General features: G+C 33.9%; 3 protein-coding genes across 3 annotated transcripts; 1 reads left to right on the forward strand and 2 right to left on the reverse strand.

The window, feature by feature from the left end:
- Window positions 1–3,341: 3,341 nt before the first annotated feature.
- Window positions 3,342–4,523, forward strand: LOC117906019 (protein PHOSPHATE-INDUCED 1-like). The gene has a single exon (XM_034818944.1). The coding sequence runs from the start codon at window positions 3,422–3,424 to the stop codon at window positions 4,376–4,378; it is 957 nt and encodes a 318-aa protein (XP_034674835.1). The 5' UTR covers window positions 3,342–3,421; the 3' UTR covers window positions 4,379–4,523.
- A 12,272-nt stretch (window positions 4,524–16,795) lies between these two features.
- LOC117905920 (7-deoxyloganetin glucosyltransferase-like) lies at window positions 16,796–18,504 on the reverse strand. Its single transcript, XM_034818799.1, has 2 exons — window positions 17,987–18,504; window positions 16,796–17,891 (listed from the first exon to the last, which is right to left on the reverse strand). Exons 1-2 carry the CDS (start codon window positions 18,480–18,482, stop codon window positions 16,966–16,968), a joined length of 1,422 nt encoding a protein of 473 aa, XP_034674690.1. The 5' UTR covers window positions 18,483–18,504; the 3' UTR covers window positions 16,796–16,965.
- A 2,355-nt stretch (window positions 18,505–20,859) lies between these two features.
- LOC117907494 (7-deoxyloganetin glucosyltransferase-like) lies at window positions 20,860–22,541 on the reverse strand. Its single transcript, XM_034821043.1, has 2 exons — window positions 22,017–22,541; window positions 20,860–21,921 (listed from the first exon to the last, which is right to left on the reverse strand). The coding sequence occupies exons 1-2, from the start codon at window positions 22,510–22,512 to the stop codon at window positions 20,972–20,974; spliced, it is 1,446 nt and encodes a 481-aa protein (XP_034676934.1). The 5' UTR covers window positions 22,513–22,541; the 3' UTR covers window positions 20,860–20,971.
- Between the last annotated feature and the right edge of the window lie 1,017 nt (window positions 22,542–23,558).

Consider the following 23,558-nt stretch of genomic DNA (forward strand, 5'->3'; position numbering starts at 1 on the left):
AAATTCAATTTCCAATTTCCAATTTCCAAAATTCTAATTTTCACGTTTATTTATTCAATTTATTCATTTTCCAATTCCCATATTTTATTAATTGCTATACATAATTGATTTATTCTACTCTATGACATGCATGCGATTATTCTGTATTTGTGCACTAACCTTGTCTCTTATGATAGCGCTCAGCTTGTGACTAAGGTACGCTTTGTGCCCGATTGTATTCATTGATTTATTTGTTATCATGCGTCTCTTGTTTTCGCATATTTGATTACCATTCGGTATCCATGTTCAATCAATCAATTGTCATGCTTGTTTCATCTTATTAGTAGAGACCCATTTTAGGGGCTTAGAGGGTGCTATGGTTTTTACCGTACCTTCCCGATAAGTAACCTGACCCCCGAACCTAGACTTGGTTTTTCACAGATTACCTTTTCCAAATAAGGAGTCACATTTAGGGTTTTTCTTTCTTATTTTGTTTACCCTTTAAAAATAAAACAAAAATAAGTGGCGACTCCAAATCATTTTCTTAATCAATAAATCATTTTCTAATAAATAAATAGCGAATTTGTCATCGAGTGGGAAACGCATGAGCCGAAATGCGGGGTCCACAACAAGTTTATTTTTTTGAAAAATAGATTTTATTGCCTAAAGATATCTAGGATAAAATTTAAAAGCGATGACTATTTCAGTTGAAAATAGGTTTGAAAATTTAATTTAAAAACTGTAAACTCTCACAAAAGAGAGGAGTGTCACCGGAAGAGGAGAGTGGAAGCGCTGAAGGTAGCCAAGTAAGCCGAGCAGAAGTGGGCCCCAAGGTGCAAGGTATTGGTGATTGTAGCCTCAGGGAAAAGTGGGACGACAATTTTAAAAAATAATTTCTAAATTACCGTGAAAAATAATTTCAAATCTATTATAGTTTTGTTGAAATAAGAAAGAAAATAATAATTTGTAAGTGAAAAATCGTCTCTTCAAGAAACGATTTAAAAAAATAAAAATATAAAATAAAACAAAGTGAGAAATCGTCTTTTAAAAAGACAATTTCTATATATATATATATATATATATATATATATATATATATATATATATATATATATATATATATATATATATATATATATATATATATGTGAGAAATTCTCACTTTAAAAAAAAAAAAAAAAACAACAAAGTGGGGAATCATCTCTTCAAAATACGATTTTCATACTTTTAAAAGTGAGAACATCTTCATGTTTAAATATAATAAGTTTAAATATAAATAGTTTATTATTTAAGTATATTTTTTAAATTTTAATCATAAATTGTAATTTAATAGTTTTTAATTAAATTTGAAAGTAAAAAAAATAATAATAATTGAAATCTCAGTTATTAATTGCGACTTAAAAGTATACTATTATTTCGATAAAGATAAATTTATCATAATACAAATCAATTAATATATTAAAAAACAACAAATTAAATATCTTAAATTAATAAATTATACAATTTTATATACTATTTATATGTTGTATAAGTTTATTATTTAAAGATTATTAATTTATTAATAAATAAAATATTCATTTATAATATCTTTTATTTATCAATTTATGTTTATTAAAGTAATACTAGATTTTTAAATTTAAATATAAATAATTTATTATTTAAGTATATTTTTAAATTTCAATCATAAATTGTAATTTAATAATTTTTAATTTAAAAAAATAATTAACTAAAGTCTCAATTAACAACTACAGTTTTAGTTTAAAAATGAAATTGTAGTTGGCAACTGCGGCTTTAGTTCAAAAAATGAAGTTGCAGTTGGCAACTGGGGCTTTAACTAAAATGACAAAAAAAAATATTTTTTAATAATATGGTGTTTATGTGGCACCAAATAGATCAATTTGAACCTAAGTTTTAAAGAGTGGTTTGATTTTACAATATATATATATTTAAGGGTCATTTTGAATCTGGTTTTCAAAACAATCATGGAGGATGATGAGTTGTTCTCCAAAGACGTTCAAATAAATGTATTTATAATTTAGAGTTGAAATAAGAAAGAAAAAATAATTTGTAAGTGAAAAATCGTCTCTTCAAGAGTTGATTTATATATATATATATATATATATATATATATATATATCTGTGTGTGTGTGTGTGTGTGAAATTCTCGCTTAAAAAAAAAAAAAAACAAAGTGGAGAATCGTCTCTTCAAAATACGATTTTCATACTTTTAAAAGTGAGAACATCTTCATGTTTAAATATAATAAGTTTAAATATAAATAGTTTATTATTTAAGTATATTTTTTAAATTTTAATCATAAATTGTAATTTAATAGTTTTTAATTAAATTTGAAAGTAAAAAAAAATAATAATAATTGAAATCTCAGTTATTAATTGCGACTTAAAAGTATACTATTATTTCGATAAAGATAAATTTATCATAATACAAATCAATTAATATATTAAAAAACAACAAATTAAATATCTTAAATTAATAAATTATACAATTTTATATACTATTTATATGTTATATAAGTTTATTATTTTAAGATTATTAATTTATTAATAAATAAAATATTCATTTATAATATCTTTTATTTATCAATTTATGTATATTAAAGTAATACTAGATTTTTAAATTTAAATATAAATAATTTATTATTTAAGTATATTTTTAAATTTCAATCATAAATTATAATTTAATAATTTTTAATTTTAAAAAATAATTAATTAAAGTCTCAATTAACAACTACAGTTTTAGTTTAAAAATGAAATCATAGTTGACAATTACGGCTTTAGTTCAAAAAATGAAGTCACAGTTGGTAACTGGGGCTTTAACTAAAATGACAAAAAAAAATATTTTTTAATAATACGGTGTTTATATGGCATCAAATAGATCAATTTGAACTAAGTTTTAAAGAGTGGTTTGATTTTACAATATATATATATTTTTTTAAAGGGTCATTTTGAATCTGGTTTTCAAAACAATCATGGAGGATGATGAGTTGTTCTCCAAAGACGTTCAGATAAATGTATTTATAATTTAGAAAATGGTAAAAAAAAAAAAAAAACAAAATGGAAGAAAAATAATAAAGAAAAGAAAAGTTTGACGATGATAAAAAGTCACCCCTAGGCTCTTAATGTCCTTAGCTGTAAACGTAGAGTTTTTGATTTTTCACAGCGAAAGACAGATCCGCACTCAACCAGATTAATTTCGAACGCGCTATTGAGCTGGCATTTGCTTCGCTTTTCGCCTTTTCCCTTCCTTCTCGGCACTTTCATTCGTACCCTCTCCCTCGCTCCTCTCACGCTGTTGGTCACACTCTCCCGGCTGCCTATTTTACTATATATATGAAACCCCCAATTCATCTTCTCCTCACTCCAAACCCCCACCAAAGCCATCTCTACAGCTTAGCTTCACTGCACTCTTTAAGTCCTAGCTACCATGGCCTCTTTCGTTCCTACTCAATGCCTTTTACAACTCCTCTTTGTGGCTTCTCTGCTTCCATTCATCTCAGCAGCCAGGAGACTTGCTCAAGACCAGCAACCTCTACTTCTTCAATACCACAATGGCCCTCTTCTTTCCGGAAAAATCTCCATTAATCTAATCTGGTACGGAAAGTTCAAGCCTTCCCAACGCGCCATTGTCTCTGATTTCATTACCTCCCTCTCTTCCTCCAAAACCACCCCCGACCAACCCTCTGTTGCGGCGTGGTGGAATACCATCGACAAATACTACCTCCTCATTAAGTCCAAGAAATCCACCTCCCTCGGTCTCTCCCTAGGCACCCAAATCCTCGACGAGAACTACTCTTTGGGTAAATCACTGACCAGTCGAAATCTCAAACAGTTGGCAGCAAAGGGGCAGCAGAGCAACGCCATTAACGTAGTCTTGACATCTTCTGATGTAGCCGTTGAAGGGTTCTGCTCCAGCAGGTGCGGAACACATGGGTCTTCTCCCAGCTCCAAGACTGCTAAGGTTAATGGCAAGATCTCCAAGTTCGCATACATCTGGGTGGGTAACTCCGAGACTCAGTGCCCAGGTCAATGCGCATGGCCATTCCACCAGCCCATTTACGGACCCCAGAGTCCACCCCTGTCCGCACCCAACAACGATGTGGGTATGGAAGGTATAGTTATGAACCTGGCTAGCCTCTTGGCTGGAACTGTTACGAACCCCTTTGGAAATGGATACTACCAAGGTTCCGCAGACGCTCCCCTGGAGGCTGCATCGGCTTGCCCTGGGATTTATGGGAAGGGCGCGTACCCTGGCTATGCCGGAAAGCTGTTGGAGGATCCCACCACAGGTGCTAGCTATAATGCCAATGGTGTGAATGGGAGGAAGTACCTGCTTCCTGCATTGCTTGATCCTTCAACTTCCACCTGTTCTACTCTGGTCTGATAGACTGATACTACTATGCTTCTCTAAATTCATTTAGTTGTATAGCACGGAGATGATAAGCGATTCTTTGTTTGTATTTGATTAATTACCATTATGTATTCTTTTTCCCGTCTGAATAAATGAAAATCCAATGTTTTCTTTCATATCCAACCAGCTCAGCCTTCCTCTGATATTTTTTCTTCACATCCCAATCCCATTCCCAACCCCAACAAAAGCCGCACTGCGCCCTCCTCTGCTATTCAAACGCGTCTGTGGTCAAAATCATTAATGAGATCTACCATTGGAGAGCTTTATTATAATAAGGAAAATTTTAAGCAAAACCTTTAGGACATGGAATGATCTGCAGCTTTTCTCGTCCTATATTTTTAATTTTTAATTTAAGACTTGATTTTCCAACCTCCTCTACATGCCATCATTATTTATTCTGAAGTTGCAATTGAAGAACCGTTAATAGCACGTTTTGCAGTAATATTATTAATAATTTAAGTATGTAACATTCTCAAAAGGCAGTCTAAGAAGATGTAGATTTCCAACCTTGGATTTTGTCACAATTATTCATGGCCCGGCCTCCACATGAAATTCTAATAGATGTTCAATAATTCAAACGGAAATGTGCAATAGAATATGTCAACCCTAGGGACCCCTCCCCCATGACACGTGGCGCGCACCTCTACCGGGATCGACCCTGACCGTACCTCCCAAGAGGACATGTGGCGCACACCTCTATCCGGGTCCCCCAGGGAGAAGCACACGACACTCGCAAGCATTATGCCCGGACGATAATATATCCTATCCGGATATATTGTCCGGATCATTGACTGTAGCGAGCAAGTCTTGCTGAGTCATCCCCGACAGCCTGCCACAGCGCACGTTCCGCCACCTGCAGAGCGAAAGGATAGGAGCAATGGCAAGTCGCCTCCCACGATCTTTGACAGCCGTCTGCAGGGTGATGATGATCCTGCCACCACCTTGAAGACATCATGACAAGCCAAAAAGTCTTCCCACCATTAAAGAGGGAGACAGAGCTTCTGACACTATATAAAAGGGTCTTCACACAAGGAGGAAGGTAAGCTTGCTACTCCTGAAAAAGGCTGACAACTTAATCTCTAGAGCCATGACTAACAAAACCATCGGAGGGTGTGTCCGGACATCCTATCCGGACATCTTTTGTAGGGACAACTGAGCCAGAACTCAATCTTGGTTGAAAGCGTGCGTCCATTTGGTAGCAACATGGATCCCTGGGACGCAAGACATCAACAAATGTGAGGATGGTTTGGCTAAAATTTTAGCTTAAATTAAGATTTTAGAGAATATAACATCATAATTTTTTTTCATGTTTGTCGTAAGGAAGAAATAAAAAGGGCCTTATCACGTTGGTGATATAAATTTTCTAATTTCTTTTAATAATTTCTTTTTTCTCATGACAAAAAAATAAAAATCCTCAATGAATGCAAGTTGGTTTTCGAGATAATAATATGTTGGCTAGATGTGTAATATATGAAAAATTAGAAAATAAAATATTCAACAAATTTTCTCCTGTTAATTCAACATTTCTCAATATTTTTATAAATTTAAAATTATTACTTTTAAAATATTATTAGAAATTAGTTTAAAATATTTAGTATTATTATTCTATAATAAAATGACGTGTTGATTTTTCTTTAACTTTTTAATACCTAATAAAAATAAAATATTAAATCAACAAACTATTTAATACTTAATATTATTAAATACTATTTAATTCTAAATTCTATTTAAAATTAAGTAAAAAGAAAAAGAAAATACCATCTTAATCATTTCATATCAATTCTCAAAATTAGAGTTTGAGGGCTTAATTTTTTAACCTGGCATCATTTGAATTGATACAACTTTTATAATAAATAAATTTTTGCTAAAAAAAAGTACATATAAAAATAATTTAATTTCACACGTAAAGAATATTGTGGGGTCTAGGTCTCTTTGTAAAAAGTTACTTTATAAAAGTATTTGATTCTTAACTTAATTTATAGAAAAAGCTCCTAAATCATGAATCTCTCATTTTTCATATGTTTAATAAATTTTTTTTATAAAATTTCTTGAATTGTTTGAAACATATGCTATATGATTTCAATGATATTTAAAGTAAAACCTTGATCAACTAACTTTCTAGAAGACATAAATTTTTTAGAAATCTAGAACTTTAAGTGTAGCAATAACAAAGATATTTAAGTGGCATACAAGTCAGATTGTTTTTGAGGAGTTTCAAACTTCAAATCATAACCGGTCCAAATGTTATACATTTGAGCAGGAAACAGAAAGACTGTCACTAATTTGGGGTGTTAGTTTAACAAATTAAGCTAGGGCCATAAGATGTTTGGGACCACCTCGATTTTAAGTCATTTTACCAACAACTATTAAGGCATTAACAACTAACTAGACAGGCCGGACCCTTATCCTTTTCTATAAATTAAAGACATCATCTGTATGGCTACCGACCTAAATTGATTGCATGCCAAATGAACAAATTTCATACCCAATAATCACAGTAACTTCTAATTAGCTGAGTGTAATTGTTTTGTCATTAAAATTGCTGTCCCGGTCCCATCACATGGTGCGAATACATCGTGATTTGTTGACTTAATTGGAAATATTACAATCCAAACAACTAAGATTGTGGGTATTAATGAAAAATTCAATATTGCAATGTTGATGGTTGCAACTTGCAGCTTGGATCTTATACTTATAGTCTCACACTTGTTTCACACGTAGTCGATATGATCATGAATAGCGGGGTCCATGCCCAAGGGCCCCGTGATAACAACAGAGCACCTAAAAATTAAAAATGGTGTGCATGTAGCCGCCGCCAGGAAAACCATGCCAGTGTTTGGAATAATTTTGGCTTTTGTGTCTTTCAAGCTAGCCGCTTCTCCAGAGAGATGAAAGCACGGTATCGATCGAATCAAGTGGATCAGGGCCCGGAGTTTTAAATGGCAGGTCGGCGCACACTGATGTTTTGAGCCATCTAAAACCATGAGCATTATTGATTCCTTGAGTTATTTAGAAAATGGGGATGTGCTTTCAGCATATACAAACTCACCTGTGACTATCTTACTCTAAAGCAAATAATCACGGACGAGTGCTAACCCTAGGATCGTTATCTTCACATGCAAGGATTACCTACTTGTTATTCCCCCTATCCCTTGACTTTGGCTTTTATATTTTTGGACAATCAGAAAGAAGGAGACACCTACCCTTGATAACCACGTCATCAGGCACAACCTGGCGAAAACTGCCACGCGTTTGACACTAAAAGTGGTCAATTAATCAACGCGGCACGATTTCAATGTTTCTTCCATCACCCCCTTTTTGCCAGCGCCACACGCGCACGCCATGATGATACTACCTTTCTATGACTATATAAGTATCGCAACAATCGAACTCTTCCTTCACACTCATTCCTCACCAATCCAGCTTTTCACACTCTCTGCATCACCTTCACCCCACTACTTTACCTTCTCAATGACTTCTACTTACCATTTCTCCATCTTTGTTTCACTTCTCCTACTCTCCTTCCTTCCCAACCTCACCTCCGCCACACCTCGAAAACTCTTCTCTCTTGTTCAAGAGCAACCTCGCTCTCATTCTCAAGTACCACAACGGGCCACTCCTTAAGGGCAATATCACCCTCAATCTCATTTGGTACGGAAACTTCTCCCCCATCCAACGCTCCATACTCGTCGACTTCCTCCAGTCTCTCAATTCCCACACCACCACGCCCCACTCCGTCTCATCGTGGTGGCAGACCATCCAGAAGTACAAAGGAGTCTCCTGCACCCTCGCCGTTGGGAAATATTTAACGGACTACGGAAGAGCCCGATCTTCCGATGTAATTCCGGATCTAGGTTCACCACTCCTAGACCACCTAATAGAGTTAGACGTTAACGCAGGCAATTGGTCCTTACATTGTAAACCGAATAAAGTCTAGTTCTTGGAAGAGTTCCAGATGCTAGAGTTCGGTCTTACAACTTCAACCTAAATCAGGAACTCTATTTCACTCAATAAACAAGCCTTTTGAGCTTGATAGTTCATAGAGAGGACTTAACCTCATTAGGTGTACGGTACTTTTACCTGACATTAACAACAAGAGCCGTCTCGTCTATCTGCTGCGGTCAAAGGATTTTTCGGTCGGGTTGGCTTGAATGATTCAACCAGACAAGTCATTTTGCCGCCCCGGACCTAGGATATATACAGTTCCTAGCGCTCCTAGAGAGTCTAGAACAATTATAATCTTCCGGCCTTTCCAAGGGGTCCCTTTTTCCAATGCAGTAGTTTCTCTTGTCACTTAAGATGAAACTTCAACTCACAAAATACTGACAAAACCTTGAGTGAGTGACTCTTAAAAGAGGCAGGAACGGGTCTTAAAGTAGTTCCTGAGTTAGTCTTCCTAATTGGGGCCTTGTTGTTGAAATATGGACTCACATATTTAACAATGATTCATGATTAAGCTATTCAAATTATGGACATTTTGATTTAATGTTCATTTTAAGAGTATGGGCCACCTTATGTGTAGAGCCCAACGCAATCACGGGCTTTAGATGATGGGCCTAAGGCCCGTGAGGCCCAATAACCAATGGGTATGGTCCCTAAGGCAGGAGGGTATAAAAGGTGAGGCTTATGTCTTTTCAATGCATCACATCTTTTTGAAAGAACTGAACCGCTCTCTCTCCCGCTCCCATTGCCTGAGAGAATCAGAGAAAGGTGGTGCCCTCCATCAGCCTTAGAAGATCCATACTGTCTTCAAATTCACACATGGATTCAGGTTGGTACAATTTTAATAGTAATTATGGCATAATTTCTTCATGTGATTCAACATACGATCCTGTATGATCATTGAATATATAAATTGAAATCTCACACTTGTGACATAAGGGGGTCCAGGGGAACTCCCCTGGCAAACCTGCTCTGAGTGAGAGAGTGACCCTTGTTTATAAGGGGCACGAACGGTCAGTAGTTATAATTAATAGACAATTATAGTATTGTAACAAGGAAGTCCGCTATTCCTGACTCCTAGTCAGGAATAGAATAAGGACTTGACCTTATAAATATAAGTCCGCTATTCCTGAGTCCGAGTCAGGAATAGAATAAGGACTTAACCTTAAAATAAAGGACATGTAAGTCCCCGCGAAACTTTAAACCCTAAAAAATTATTACTACAGCTCATCACCCCTTGGATATTGCCTTTTATCCATGGTTTTCGAATAATCGGTAAAACTGGCGCTCTGATGATACGTCTACTACTACTACTACTAGCATTAACTTGATTGTTAGAACCCTCTCTTTTCTTAAAAGACACAGTAAGATGTTTTATCTGCGAAATCAGATTTTGCATGTTGTGTTGTTTTTGTTCAGTTGTTTCGTTCCGCCGTTCCGGCTTCCGCTTCCGGCTTTATGTGATTTTAATGATAAACCCCCACACCTTCTGCCTTACCTGGTTGAACTAGTCTGTATCTAGTTTTTTCCCCCTCTCTAACTCTGTTGAGTTGGTCTAAGCCTCTACTCTTTGCGTTTGATTTATGTTTCGAGTGTTCTCATACTGTAGAGAGGGACGGGCATTATCTGATGGTATCTCTTTTTAAAGGTGTGTTTCCCGACGGTCCTAAGGAAAATTAGGAATTTTAATCCTATTTTTTCCCTAAAGATCCACCATATAGTTAGGGGTAATTTTTCTAGGGAAGTCATTGCGAAGTTCAGACATCATTTCCTTGGCTTCTAGATCAAACCAAAGGAGCGAAATAACCGTGGTGTTCACGTCGGCAGACGTGGCGGTAGAAGGGTTCTGCATGAGCCGGTGCGGGACTCACGGGTCAACTCAGAGTAAGTGGGCGTACGCGTGGGTGGGTAACTCGGAGACTCAGTGTCCCATTTGTCTAGTCAGTCTCCAACTTGTTGTCACAATTGGGCCTTGATCTAACTGTGCAGGCGTTTCTACAATTAGACAATCAGAAACCACAGGATGCTTCAGGTGAGGGTCTTCACAAGCACTGGGACTAACAAAGCTATGGGGACTAATCAGTCCAACAGGGAGCTTAATAAATGAAGCCGCGTTTGGCAAATGCGGCTTTAGTACAAAAATGAAACCGCGTTTGCCAACTGCGGCTTTAGTGCAAAAATGAAGCCGCATTTTCCAACTGCGGCTTTAGTGCAAAAATGAAGCCGCGTTTCCCAACTGCGGCTTTCACTGTAATGACGAAAAAAAAAATATTTTTGAATGATGTGGCGCCTACGTGGCATCAAAGAGGCCATTTTGAACAATAGTTTCAAAATGTGCCCATTTTCAACATTAAGTTTAAAAAATGGGTCATTCTGACCCAAAACTCGTTTTTGAGGCTCTCCAACAAGTTCATCAACAGGAGCAGGAGGGAGGTCTTTTAAAGTGTTTTGGTTGTTTTTCCCATCAATAGGAGTGGTTCTATACAGGGGTGAGGGGAGCAATGACCCATCTAAAGGTACGTACCTAAATGACTTTTTTCTAAGAGGAACCCCAAGCCCCCATTGGTTGGACTAGTTGTCTTGGGTTGTATTTAACTATGATACTCCTTTGGTTATTTCCTTCTTTGATAGACAAGGATAGCACAAAATTCGTGATAATCAATTATGAAATGGTCTAATGCGTGATAAAGTTTAATTCAAGACCTTGCAAAATTCAAATATGCACTTTCCATCCACAAGATTTAGCAAAATGATGGGGCCTCTGCCTTCTCTGTACCCTCCAACCATACTCTCTGGCGTTTTGTGCTATGGCACTATAGACCTTCCAGGCTTTTAGTGCTTTAGGGAATCCATTATTCATCTTCTAACCATATTTAGGAAAATATTTTGTTTTTTGTTGTGCTTTTTTAAGTGGAATTTGCTATCAACTTAGTGATATGAGTCTTTCTTATCTTGAGATGTTTCCTTTCAAGGCAAAAACCTAAAAAAGAGTTTGAAGAGCAACTCCCTTACATATTTTTTTGGACAGAACTAAGAGAAGGAAAACAAAGTTCTTTTGATAATGTAGAGCAAATATATATTTCTTTAACAAATTCTCTTCTTTGTCATTATTTATCGGGTGAAATTGTTTATAAGGAAAGATGTTATATCTTTTTCAAGTGGTATTTATTTTTTTAGTTTTTTATTAAAAGTAATTTGTTTTCAAAATTTAAATAATTTGTTTTTCTATTTTTTCATAACTTATTATAAATTTTTTATTAATTAAAAAAAATCAAAATATATAATTTTTTTTAAATAGAAAAAATAATATATTAATTTTTTTTAATACTTAATAGAAATAAAATACTACAAAAATAAACAACGTAATATTTATCACTATTAAACATTAAGATTTTATTTAAATTTAAGTAAAAAAAACAAACGTGGCCTTAGTATCTTGCTAAACGAGAAAAGTTGTTTTTTTTAGTCCTCTCCCTATACAATGGTGTACTTCGGTGCATTTTTATTTTTATTTTTTATAAAATTCTTTTCATTTGCCTACATTAATTTGGATCTACTCAACTATATTTGGATGTCCCTTTTCTGATGTCTTTCTAAATGCTTTTACAGGAAGTGTATATATCACCAAAAGTTAGGGAGAGAAAAAGACGAACTGCGGTGGTGCGACGGCCGAAACGAGATGGCATATAGGCTGGCGTTCTGCAGCTTAACCCATCTGAAACTTGATTGCATAGTGACTAGCTATCATCACTATTGATCACCGAAAACTTCGGTATGTATAGGCCCTATTGACACTGACACTGATACAATAGTCATAAATATTATTTATTGTTATATGTCTTCGCACACAGAGGACATATTTTCTGATCAACAAGTGGCAATGGCATCTAATTAACATAATTTTTGTAACATTAATCACAAATGTGATTCATCACTCTTCCCCTTTGGAGAAGTAGTTGTGTGATAGTGCAGCACCCCATAAGAGAACGCAATGCTAGAGAGAAAATTGGTACCTGTTTTTATGAGACAATGGGGCGGCGAACATCATTAGTGTGCATATATAAAAAAGATAGGGAGAATTGTGTTTTGGGCCTAGCTAGGCCCAAAAATTAATAAAAGATCCTCCAAATACCTTTAATTGATTGTAAGGATATAAGATTGGAATAGACAAAAATACCCCTTTTTACTTACACCCATCATTTTGTCTTTATACCACCACTCTTTACATGCCACATCCATAAAATTTTCCTTTATTTAATCATTTTTTTATTTTTTATTATTTTTTAAACTTCTTTAAAAATAATTGAAAAATCAACATTATTTTCTATTTTTAAATTATAAATAAATAAAAATTATATTAATGATTCAAAAATTATTTTGGAACATACTTTTGAAAAAAATATTAATTTAAATGAATAAAAATTATTTTTTACATTTTACAAGTAAATAATTTAATGATTAAAACACTATTTAAAATAAATATATTTACTATTTTTTTTCTTTTATACTAAAAATTATTTTAAAGTTTATTTTTTTATTATTATAAAATAAAAAGTTTAAAGTTTTTTTTTTTTAATCTTTTTCTTTCCATAGTTTAATAATCTTTTGAACATAGACTTTTGTAATAAGTTATATGAATGTTCCAAATTTGTTTATTAAAGAATTTTTTTAATGATTTGAATTAATTGAAAATTTATTGAAATGAGAAAAAAGAAAAAGAGAGAAAGAGGATAGATGAAGAGTTTTTATTTTAAATATCCAACTAAAATGTTTTCGTATTTAGAAATGGATTATATCAATACATAGTATAGTAGAGATTGATTTTTTTCTCATACAAAAGGGTTAAATGATATGTTTACTCATTTTAAATAAAAACAAGTAGTTAAAAATTATATAGATTATGTTTGAGTTTGGTTTTAAAATATTTTTTCTAGTTTTTATTATTTTTTTATTTTTAAAAATTATTTTTATTTTCTATATTGTCTCTTTTTGAAAATACATTTAATTAAAAAAATGAAAAATATTTTTAAAAATGAAAATTGAAGACCTTGTTTAACACTAAGATAACAAAAAGAATTAAATTTCATTTATTAATTATTCTTTTTTATTTTTAAAATATAATATTTTCACAATTAAATAAAGGAATTGGTCAATTGTATATTTTTTTCACAAAATGTAATATGTTCATAAAAAAATTGGATTGAAGTTTTTCATCATTTTTTTAATCAAACTACTAGAATCATGTTTAATACAAATATAGGCATATATGCACTACGGGAATATGAAATTTGTGTCACTATACAAGAGTATTTACTAACTGTATAAGGGAAATATACTAAGTGTACAAGCAGTGTATAAGATTACCATTTATAAAAAATTTCAATCTATTTTGAACCACTCCTTTATTTTCCTTGTCACCCACAAATTGCATACTTATGTCATGCACTTTATTTAACTCTCATATGGAAATTCCGATACTTTCCCCAATAATGATGTTTGGGAAAAAAAAAAAAAAAACTAACCCTAATTCATCCATCTTTTTATTAGTTAAACCATTAGAAATATGGTTAACACACCTACATGGACATATTACTTAGGATAGATATATTGTACAATGATATTACACTAATTGTACAAGGGAAATGTACTAAGTGTACAAGGAAAATATACTAACTGTACAAGGGTCTACAAGACTACCATCTATAAAAAAATTTAATCGATTTTGAATCTCTTTTTCATTTTCCTTGTCACCCATAGATTGAATACCTACGTCATGCAATTTATTTAACTTTCACATGAAAATTTCGATACTTTTCTTAGTAATAATGTTTGGGGAAAAAAAATTTAATCATAATTCATCCACCATTTTGTTAGCCAAACCATTAGAAATAAGATTAATATATCTACGTGGACACACAACTTAATAGGGATATATTGCACCATTGTACAATGATGTTACACTAATTGTACAAGGGAAATGTACTAAGTGTACAAGGGAAATATACTAAGTGTACAAGGGTGTACAAGGCTACCATTTGTGAAAGATTTTAGTCGATTTTGAATCATTTCTTTATTTTTTTTGTTACCCATAAATTGTTTATGAAATTTGCACTATTATATAAGGGTGTTACACTAACTATAAAAGGGTATTCGACTCATTGTGTAAGGCAATGTACTAACTGTATGGGGTAAATGTACTAATTATACAAGGGTGTACAAGGTTATCTTTTATACAAGATTTTAATCAATTCTGAACTTTTTTTTTCTCTTGTCACCTAAGGATTGAACACTTTTCCCCCACACATTCCTTCACCTAAAAATTGTTTTAATTTGAAATTTTAAATTTCATCATCCAAAATTTGTAATTGCATATTTCATTTAAGTAGTTTTAACAAAATTTTTTCTTACTACATTTACATCCTATATAAAGGAAAATTAACCATAATATTTAGGTATTACTTTTTTTTTTTTTTTTTGTGAAATCAAATTAATATAAATGGATAACACATTAATGTCATTGTTTCAAATAACTTAAGACAATATAAACAACATATAATAACTGTTAAGGAAAAATTATGAATATTTTTTTACCAAATTATGTCATTTAAATCTTCTCTACCAAAATTAAAACATAGGAAATAAAATTAAAATTAATCACATTTAAAGTGTTTATTACAAGTAAACCGAATGAAATATATATTTTTACTATTTTACCTTTATAAACATAATGTTAGCAATTATTAAAAAAAAATCATATTTAAATAGAATTAAAAAGGATAAAAAATTATCTTTGTAACATTTGTAATTTTTTTTATAAAAAATCATTAATTTAAATTATCAAGTTAATTTAAAATAATTTTTTTGTTGTAATTATAGTTTTAAAGATTCTACGATTTTTATATTATTACTTTTAATTTATTTTCTTTGATTTTTTATTTTAAATTTCATCTAAACTTGTTTTTTCTTACATTTATATGTTTTCTATTATATCCTTATTTAAAGTGATTTTCATCTAATTTGTATTCCATTATATTATCTTTTCAATTTTAATGTGTTGTTATACCTCTTTACATAACAAAAGATTTTATTATTTTTCATCTACAAAACTTTATATAAAAGATATCATGTACGAGGAAAAAAAATAAAAAAAGAGATAATTATGATATAATTTACATACACATCTCTTAATATGATACATTTGCTTGACTTAATAACATCATGCTTTAATAATTTAAATCATGTCAAGTCCACATCTATTTTAGATTTAAAAAGGCATTTGAATATTTTTCAAATTATTAAGTTATAATACATTATTTAATTAAAAATTAATTATCACCATTAGTTAAAAGATGATGATGTTACAAAATAATATATTAAAACAATATCAATGTATTGTCCAAAAAATAGAGAAAATATTCAAATAATTGTCTACAACTTTAAAGATATTTATATATATATTGGATAAAAAAATAATAATATTTTTTAAGGTGTTTAAAAATTATTTATTATATATTTTGTAAGTTTAAAAAAAATATTTTATGAGGTATTCAAAAAAAATTTTACTTTAAAAATATAGTAATAATCCTTTTCAACCATTGATTACCAATATTTAATTTATTAGGCATGGTTTTTGGGAGAAAAATAATTGATGAAAATAGTAACACCTTTCTAGAAAAGAATTAATTTACATGTCCCACCTATTAATATGTGAGAGAAAAAGATAAGGTGAATGATGAAAGAGAGAGGGAAAAAAAGAATGAAAGAGAGTGGGAAGTTAGTTGTTTTCTTTTTCTTTTTGACAATAAAGGGCATTTTCGGAAAATTAAATGTTTCATATCCTTCTTTTTAATTTGTAGACTTTCTTTAGGTGTTGGGCTTAAATATGAAACTTATGAGGATCTTTTATCAATTTTTGGGCCCAGCTGGGCCCAAAACACAATTCTCCCAAAAAGATATGAACCCATAGAGATATTGAAAAAAAATAAAAACGATAAAGATAACGTGGTATAATTAGTGTCCATATATTTGGCACATTTTTAATGATTTTATACTTATCGAGATCGCCACATAAATAAAAATATCATTTAGTCAAATGATCATTTTTACATTTTCATGATATTGTTATTATTTTATGATATGTCTTCTAAAAGCATTTTTAATGAGAATTTTAAATATTTTTACAACATATTTAACGGTCTTAATCTATCATTATTATTCTATAAAAATATGAAATTTTATTTCATAATTGAAGTAAGAAAACAAAAACATGTGTCTTAAGGAAAGTAAAAGAAAAAAATAAAACAAAAAATAGGTAAAAGTAAAAAGTAAATTTAAAATTAATAAACTATTTCTATATATTTTATATATTTATTTATTTATAATTAAATCATTTAAATATATATAAAGTTGTCAAATTAATTTAAATTATGTGTAATCTTATTTCCAAAATTCTACCATAAACCAAACCCCTGAACATCTTTTTTTCCTTTATTTAATATTATTGTCTGAAACAATATTAAAGAAACAAACCACAAGAAGAGGAGCACAACATGAACCATAGTAAGAAATATGGAAACAAGGCAGGAAAGGTGCAAAAAACTAGATTGCAAAGTTGAGATCTAGAGAAGCACTTGTTCAAATATTTTCTCCAAATTCAAGTAAGATGATCCATCTGGACCAGTGGTAGCCACTTCTGCCGTATGCTTCCACTCCATGGTTTTCTTTTTCATTACTTTGCCTTTCTCTCCCACCATCAACTCTCTCACAAGCTTTGCAACTTCATCCCTCTTAACATCACTGTCTATCTCCATTCCTACGCCCCACTCAGTGCAGCAGTAACGACAGTTGGTTTGCTGCTCTGCAAAAAATGGCCAACAAATCATAGGCACTCCAGCGCATAAACCCTCAATTGTGGAATTCCAGCCGTTATGAGTTAAGAAGCCGCCAATGGCCTGGTGGGTGAGAACTTGCTCTTGAGGACACCAACCTGCTAGTAAACCCCTGTCTTCTGTTTCTGCCACGAATTCTGGTGGCAGAATGGCCGACTCACCAGACACGAGATCTGGCCTAAGTATCCACAAGAAGCTTTGATCGCTATTTGCAAGTCCCCAAGCAAACTCAATCAGTTGCTGGGGAGTCATGACTGTGATGCTTCCATAATTAACGTAAACAACAGAGTTGGGTTCTTTGGAATCCAGCCATTTGAGACACTCGGGCTCTTCCTTCCACAGATTTGATCCAATCAACTTTAGTTCGCTATCGTGAATCTGATCCGGAAGTAGCTGAAGAGGACCAATGGTGTAGATTGGGGGATACATGGGAGCAATTGCATCCAAAACCTCATGCTCTAAAGCGTCAAACGTATTGAAAATGATGGCAGAAGCCTTGCGAGCCCTTTCAAGCTCACCCATGGCAAAGTCCAGCATGACATCATCTGGATCGGTAGTCCGAATGAAGCTCGGGAGATCCTTCAAACGGATACCTTTCATGCCCGGTATCCAATCAACAACAGTATCCAAATACCCATTTGTTAGATAACTCTCATCTGCATATCACAGAAGAAGGAAAAATGAAAAATCAGAGTCGGTAGGAGACTGGGATTTGAAAAACTTGTATTCAAAGCCGAACTTGGAATAATACCTTTGAGTGGTGTAAAACCCTTGTCGATGAGACTGCGATACTGCACATAGCCCATGAAGCCACAAGCACTAGCTGTCCATAAAAGAAGGTCGGGAATGCCGAGTTCTTGAGCAGCGTCTAAAGTGAAGCTCATGACAGCGTCAGAAAATATGCAAGTGACGGGAGGACGTCTGTCGTTGAGTTTGGCGAGAAGGCGTCTAAAGGGAGCCAAGCAGTTTTTTTTGGTGGATACACAGAGGGAAGGGATGTCTTGGGTTGCGTCGACATTGGACGGTGGGAGACCATCGGGAATGGTTTCGAACTGAAAGGTGGGGAGACCATTGAGGGAGTTGGGGCCCTGGGCCTTGAGTAAGCGTGTGTGGTTGAACTCTGTGTTGACAAAGGTGATACGAAAGCCTCTGAAATGGAGGAGCTTTGCTAGTTTTAGCATAGGATTGATGTGCCCCTGAGCAGGGGATGGAATGCAAACTGCATGAGGCTTCTCCATGGAACCCATTTTTGCTTTGGGATGCCCTCCCGATACATCTGCCTCCAATTTTATAGAGTTTTTGAATATGGCATCTAAGCTGTTTTTTTTTTTTTTTTTTTCAAAAAAAAAAAAATCATTGATAATACTGATTTAATCTATGAAATAAAACCGTCTCTGTCTATATTGGTTTTTATTTGAAGTTGAATAAAGAACCTCCGTCATCGGTTTTGGTTCAAGTTTTTTTTAAAAAATCAACTTAAAATCGCATGTGCCAAATCGATTTAACTTTTTTCGAAAAGTCAATTTCCGAGGCCACAGAAAGCCGGAAAGCAAGGGAGGTTGGTGGAACACCCTTCCCCTTTTTAAAACGGTACCGAACTCACTAATTTAATTGCACGACCGAAGCTGGAAATATTTTGTTATAATTAATCAATCCTGTGCTGCAGCAACGTCTTGCACCTACACTTTTTATCTTCAGATCACAGTCGACTGGAAGGATTAAGTCATGCGGTATCCCTTGTTATTCATGTAAAAGAAAAAGCCCGCGTTGGAGCCAGGGACTTCCTTTTTGTTTTTCCTGTCACAATTAAGTGACCGCTATCCATGAAAAGTACGAGAAAGAACGTGACAAACTAGGATCTTGGCATGAGCCTCTTATCATCTTCCGTTGAGAATAATGAATTACCACCTATATATGTTAAAGCTGGTGCTCTGTTTAAAAATTTTGGACGGCCGCTGCCCTTCCTAGCATCAATATATTGCACTGCCACGAATCCAAAGCAAATCTTTCTCGTTTGCGTCAGACTTTGTTTAAAAAATGGAACTCATAGAACTCCGCAACTGCCCAACTAATTAAATCAAAGGACTAAGTTATCGTCCATTAATTTAATACTGATATGAACGTTATATAATATAAAGATAAGAGAAGTGAGAGGGTAAGTTGACCATGCACTCTCATCTAGATATTATAATCTTCGCTTGCATAATGCATGATGTCAAGCGAAGAAAGTGTTGATAAATTTTTTGGTGGAATTCAAAGAATTGGAGATTGGAACAAAAGAAATGAATGATGAATGAAAACCATGTTCACGGTATAGGAACTGCAGCCAAGTATTGACTAGCAGGTGGAATGATACCATCAGCGTCCTTACGCCTTACCCATCATTATCCATCAATTATCTAATATTTATTATGAGTGACTATGTATTCGCCCACTTGTGCAGGCCCTGCAGAAGAATAAATTGATGATATGAACAACTTTTTTAAAAATATCTTCCGAGTCTGGCTTGACATCGAAATTGAGACACAGTAATAAATTGTACAATGCCCAATTCTCTTGGTCTGTGTGACAGAATGGACATCTTGCTGATCACTCCAAAGAAAAGAATACACACTGCACCATAAAATAATACAGTCAAGTATTATTGCGTCCCTCTTACGTACATTAGATTGAGATACTTTTGGATAGGTTTCTGAATTGAGATACTTTGGATAGTTTGGGCGGCTGGCTGCCTCTCTCGTGCTTTGGCCAAATCCTTAAAACCACCTAATAAAATACAAACTAAATTAATTCATGATATAAAGAAAAATAATAAGAGAAATAGAAATAGAAGGAAGAGACATATTTTCTTACCTATGTCTTTAGATATGATAATTAATTCACTAATCTTCAAAATCTAAAATTGGCTAAAACTCTTAACAACTTTGAATAAAGTCATTTTTATACCCTTTGACCAAAGGACTTATTTATTCAAAATATCCCAAACTTTACAAAATCAATTCATAATCCTTGTGGGACAAGGAATCGTAAAATATCATATCTTAATTGAGTTAAAAATTAACAAACCGATGTTATATTGATATGTTTTGTAGCATTTTCTAGATGGTTGACGAGGGATATGAATTTATTTTAGGGGTTCAAAAATAAAACAAAATGGGCATGTAACATAATGGGGACTATGGATTTGATGCAAATGCCTTTAGAAATAGATCAAATCATCATTCTTGCTGTATAAGGGAATTTAGAGAAAAAAAATATGGGTTAAACTTCTTTTAACTTGTCTTATTTCTCAATTAATTATCACTTATCATTAACTACGGATAAACATGAAAGGAATAAATACCCATGTTGTTAAATGAAGATTTAATCTCTAAATTTAGATAGCATATATTTTAAAATTTTGAAAAAAAAAATGTCCCAAAAAACAGGGCCAAGTCTAACTAGACTCAAAGATGTTGACAACTTAGAATAATATTTCGAATAAGAATTTAATGCATCAATTTGCTTTATTATTTATTTGTCAACATGTTGCATGTAAGTTATTATTATGACTTAATTATTTTCAATCAAATGTTCTACTATATGTGATTGGATTTAATATTTACATTTGAGTGGGTGTAATGATGAGCAGTGCATAAATACATTTCCACTTTATTCACCTTACTAATACTACATTTAAATATGGTGCACAAGAGTTCATCATAAAACAAGGAAAGGAGCGTGCTGATGCTAAGTTTTAACTTGTTGGAATGCTTGGGATTTGGAGAAACACTTGATTTATCAATTTGTCCAAGTTGGAGTAAGATGAGCCATTTGAATCAATGGTGGCCTTTTGTGCCATCTTCTTCCACTCCATGGCCTGCTTTTTCATCTCTTTGCCTTTCTCTCCCTCAATCAATTCTCTCACAAGCCTCTCAACTTCATCTCTCTTAACGTCACTGTCGATCTCCATGCCTATGCCCCATTCTGTGCAACAGTAGCGGCAGTTGGTTTGCTGCTCTGCGAAAAATGGCCAGCAAATCATGGGCACTCCTGCGCTCACACTTTCCATAGTGGAATTCCACCCGTTGTGAGTTAAGAACCCACCAACGGCAGGGTTGCTGAGAACTTCCTCCTGAGGACACCAACTTGCTAGCAGACCCCTGTTTTTGGTCTCTGCCAAGAATTGTGGCAGAAGAATGGCCGACTCACCAGACACAATATCCGGCCTTATTATCCATAAGAATGTTTGATTGCTATTTGCCAGTCCCCAAGCAAACTCATTGAGTTGATCTGTTGTCAGGCTTGTCACACTTCCAAAATTCACGTAAACAACAGAGTTGTGTTTTTTGGAGTTGAGCCATTCGAAAAAACCCCATTCTTCTTTCCACAGATTTGATCCAATCAACTGCAAATCATTATCTTGGACCTGATTCACGAGTAGACTTAAAGGACCAATGGTGTAAATTGGAGGAAACATTGGTGAAAGTGCATCCAAAACATCCTTCTCTAAAGCATCAAACGTATTGAAAATGATGGCAGAAGCCTTGCGAGCCCTTTCAAGCTCACCCATGGCAAAGTCCAGCATGATATCATCTGGATCGGTAGTCCGAATGAAGCTCGGGAGATCCTTCAAACGGATACCTTTCATGCCCGGTATCCAATCAACAACAGTATCCAAATACCCATTTGTTAGATAACTCTCATCTGCATATCACAGAAGAAGGAAAAATGAAAAATCAGAGTCGGTAGGAGACTGGGATTTGAAAAACTTGTATTCAAAGCCGAACTTGGAATAATACCTTTGAGTGGTGTAAAACCCTTGTCGATGAGACTGCGATACTGCACATAGGCCATGAAGCCACAAGCACTAGCTGTCCATAAAAGAAGGTCGGGAATGCCGAGTTCTTGAGCAGCGTCTAAAGTGAAGCTCATGACAGCGTCAGAAAATATGCAAGTGACGGGAGGACCTCTGTCGTTGAGTTTGGCGAGAAGGCGTCTAAAGGGAGCCAAGCAGTTTTTTTTGGTGGATGCACAGAGGGAAGGGATGTCTTGGGTTGCGTCGACATTGGACGGTGGGAGACCATCGGGAATGGTTTCGAACTGAAAGGTGGGGAGACCATTGAGGGAGTTGGGCCCCTGGGCCTTGAGTAAGCGTGTGTGGTTGAACTCTGTGTTGACAAAGGTGATACGAAAGCCTCTGAAATGGAGGAGCTTTGCCAGTTTTAGCATAGGATTGATGTGCCCCTGAGCAGGGTATGGAATGCAAACTGCATGAGGCTTCTCCATGGAACCCATTTTTGCTTTGGGATGCCCTCCCTATACATCTGCCTCCGATTTTATGGAGTTTTTGAATATGGCATCTAAGCTGTGTTTTTTTTTTTTTTCAAAAAAAAAAATCATTGATAATACTGATTTAATCTATGAAATAAAACCGTCTGTGTCTATATTGGTTTTTATTTGAAGTTGAATAAAGAACCTCCGTCATCGGTTTTGGTTCAAGTGTTTTTTAAAAATCAACTTAAAATCGCATGTGCCAAATCGATTTAACTTTTTTCGAAAAGTCAATTTCCTAGGCCACAGAAAGGCGGAAAACAAGGGAGGTTGGTGGAACACCCTTTCCCTTTTTAAAACGGTACCGAACTCACTAATTTAATTGCACGATCGAAGCTGGAAATATTTTGTTATAATTAATCAATCCTGTGCTGCAGCAACGTCTTGCACCTACACTTTTTATCTTCAGATCACAGTTGACTGGAAGGATTAAGTCATGCGGTATCCCTTGTTATTCATGTAAAAGAAAAGCCCCGCGTTGGAGCCAGGGACTTCCTTTTTGTTTTTCCTGTCACAATTAAGTGACCGCTATCCATGAAAAGTACGAGAAAGAACGTGACAAACTAGGATCTTGGCATGAGCCTCTATCATCTTCCGCTGAGAATAATGAATTACCACCTATATATGTTAAAGCTGATGCTCTGTTTAAAAATTTTGGACGGCCGCTGCCCTTCCTAGCTTCAATATATTGCACTGCCACGAATCCAAAGCAAATCTTTCTCGTTTGCATCAGACTTTGTTTAAAAAATGGAACTCATAGAACTCCGCAGCTGCCCAACTAATTAAATCAAAGGACTCCATGAATTTAATACTGATATGAACGTTATATAATATAAAGATAAGAGAACTGAGAGGGTAAGTTGACCATGCACTCTCATCTAGATATTATAGTCTTCATCCAGCTCATCCCTAATAGGTCTCCCCCGATATTGGCTTCTGACTTCTGTGACTGTCTTGCATAATGCATGATGTCAAGCGAAGAAAGTGTTGGTAAATTTTTTACTGGAAGT

Source organism: Vitis riparia, chromosome 18 (genome assembly GCF_004353265.1).
Source record: "Vitis riparia cultivar Riparia Gloire de Montpellier isolate 1030 chromosome 18, EGFV_Vit.rip_1.0, whole genome shotgun sequence".
Classification (NCBI taxonomy): domain Eukaryota; kingdom Viridiplantae; phylum Streptophyta; class Magnoliopsida; order Vitales; family Vitaceae; genus Vitis; species Vitis riparia.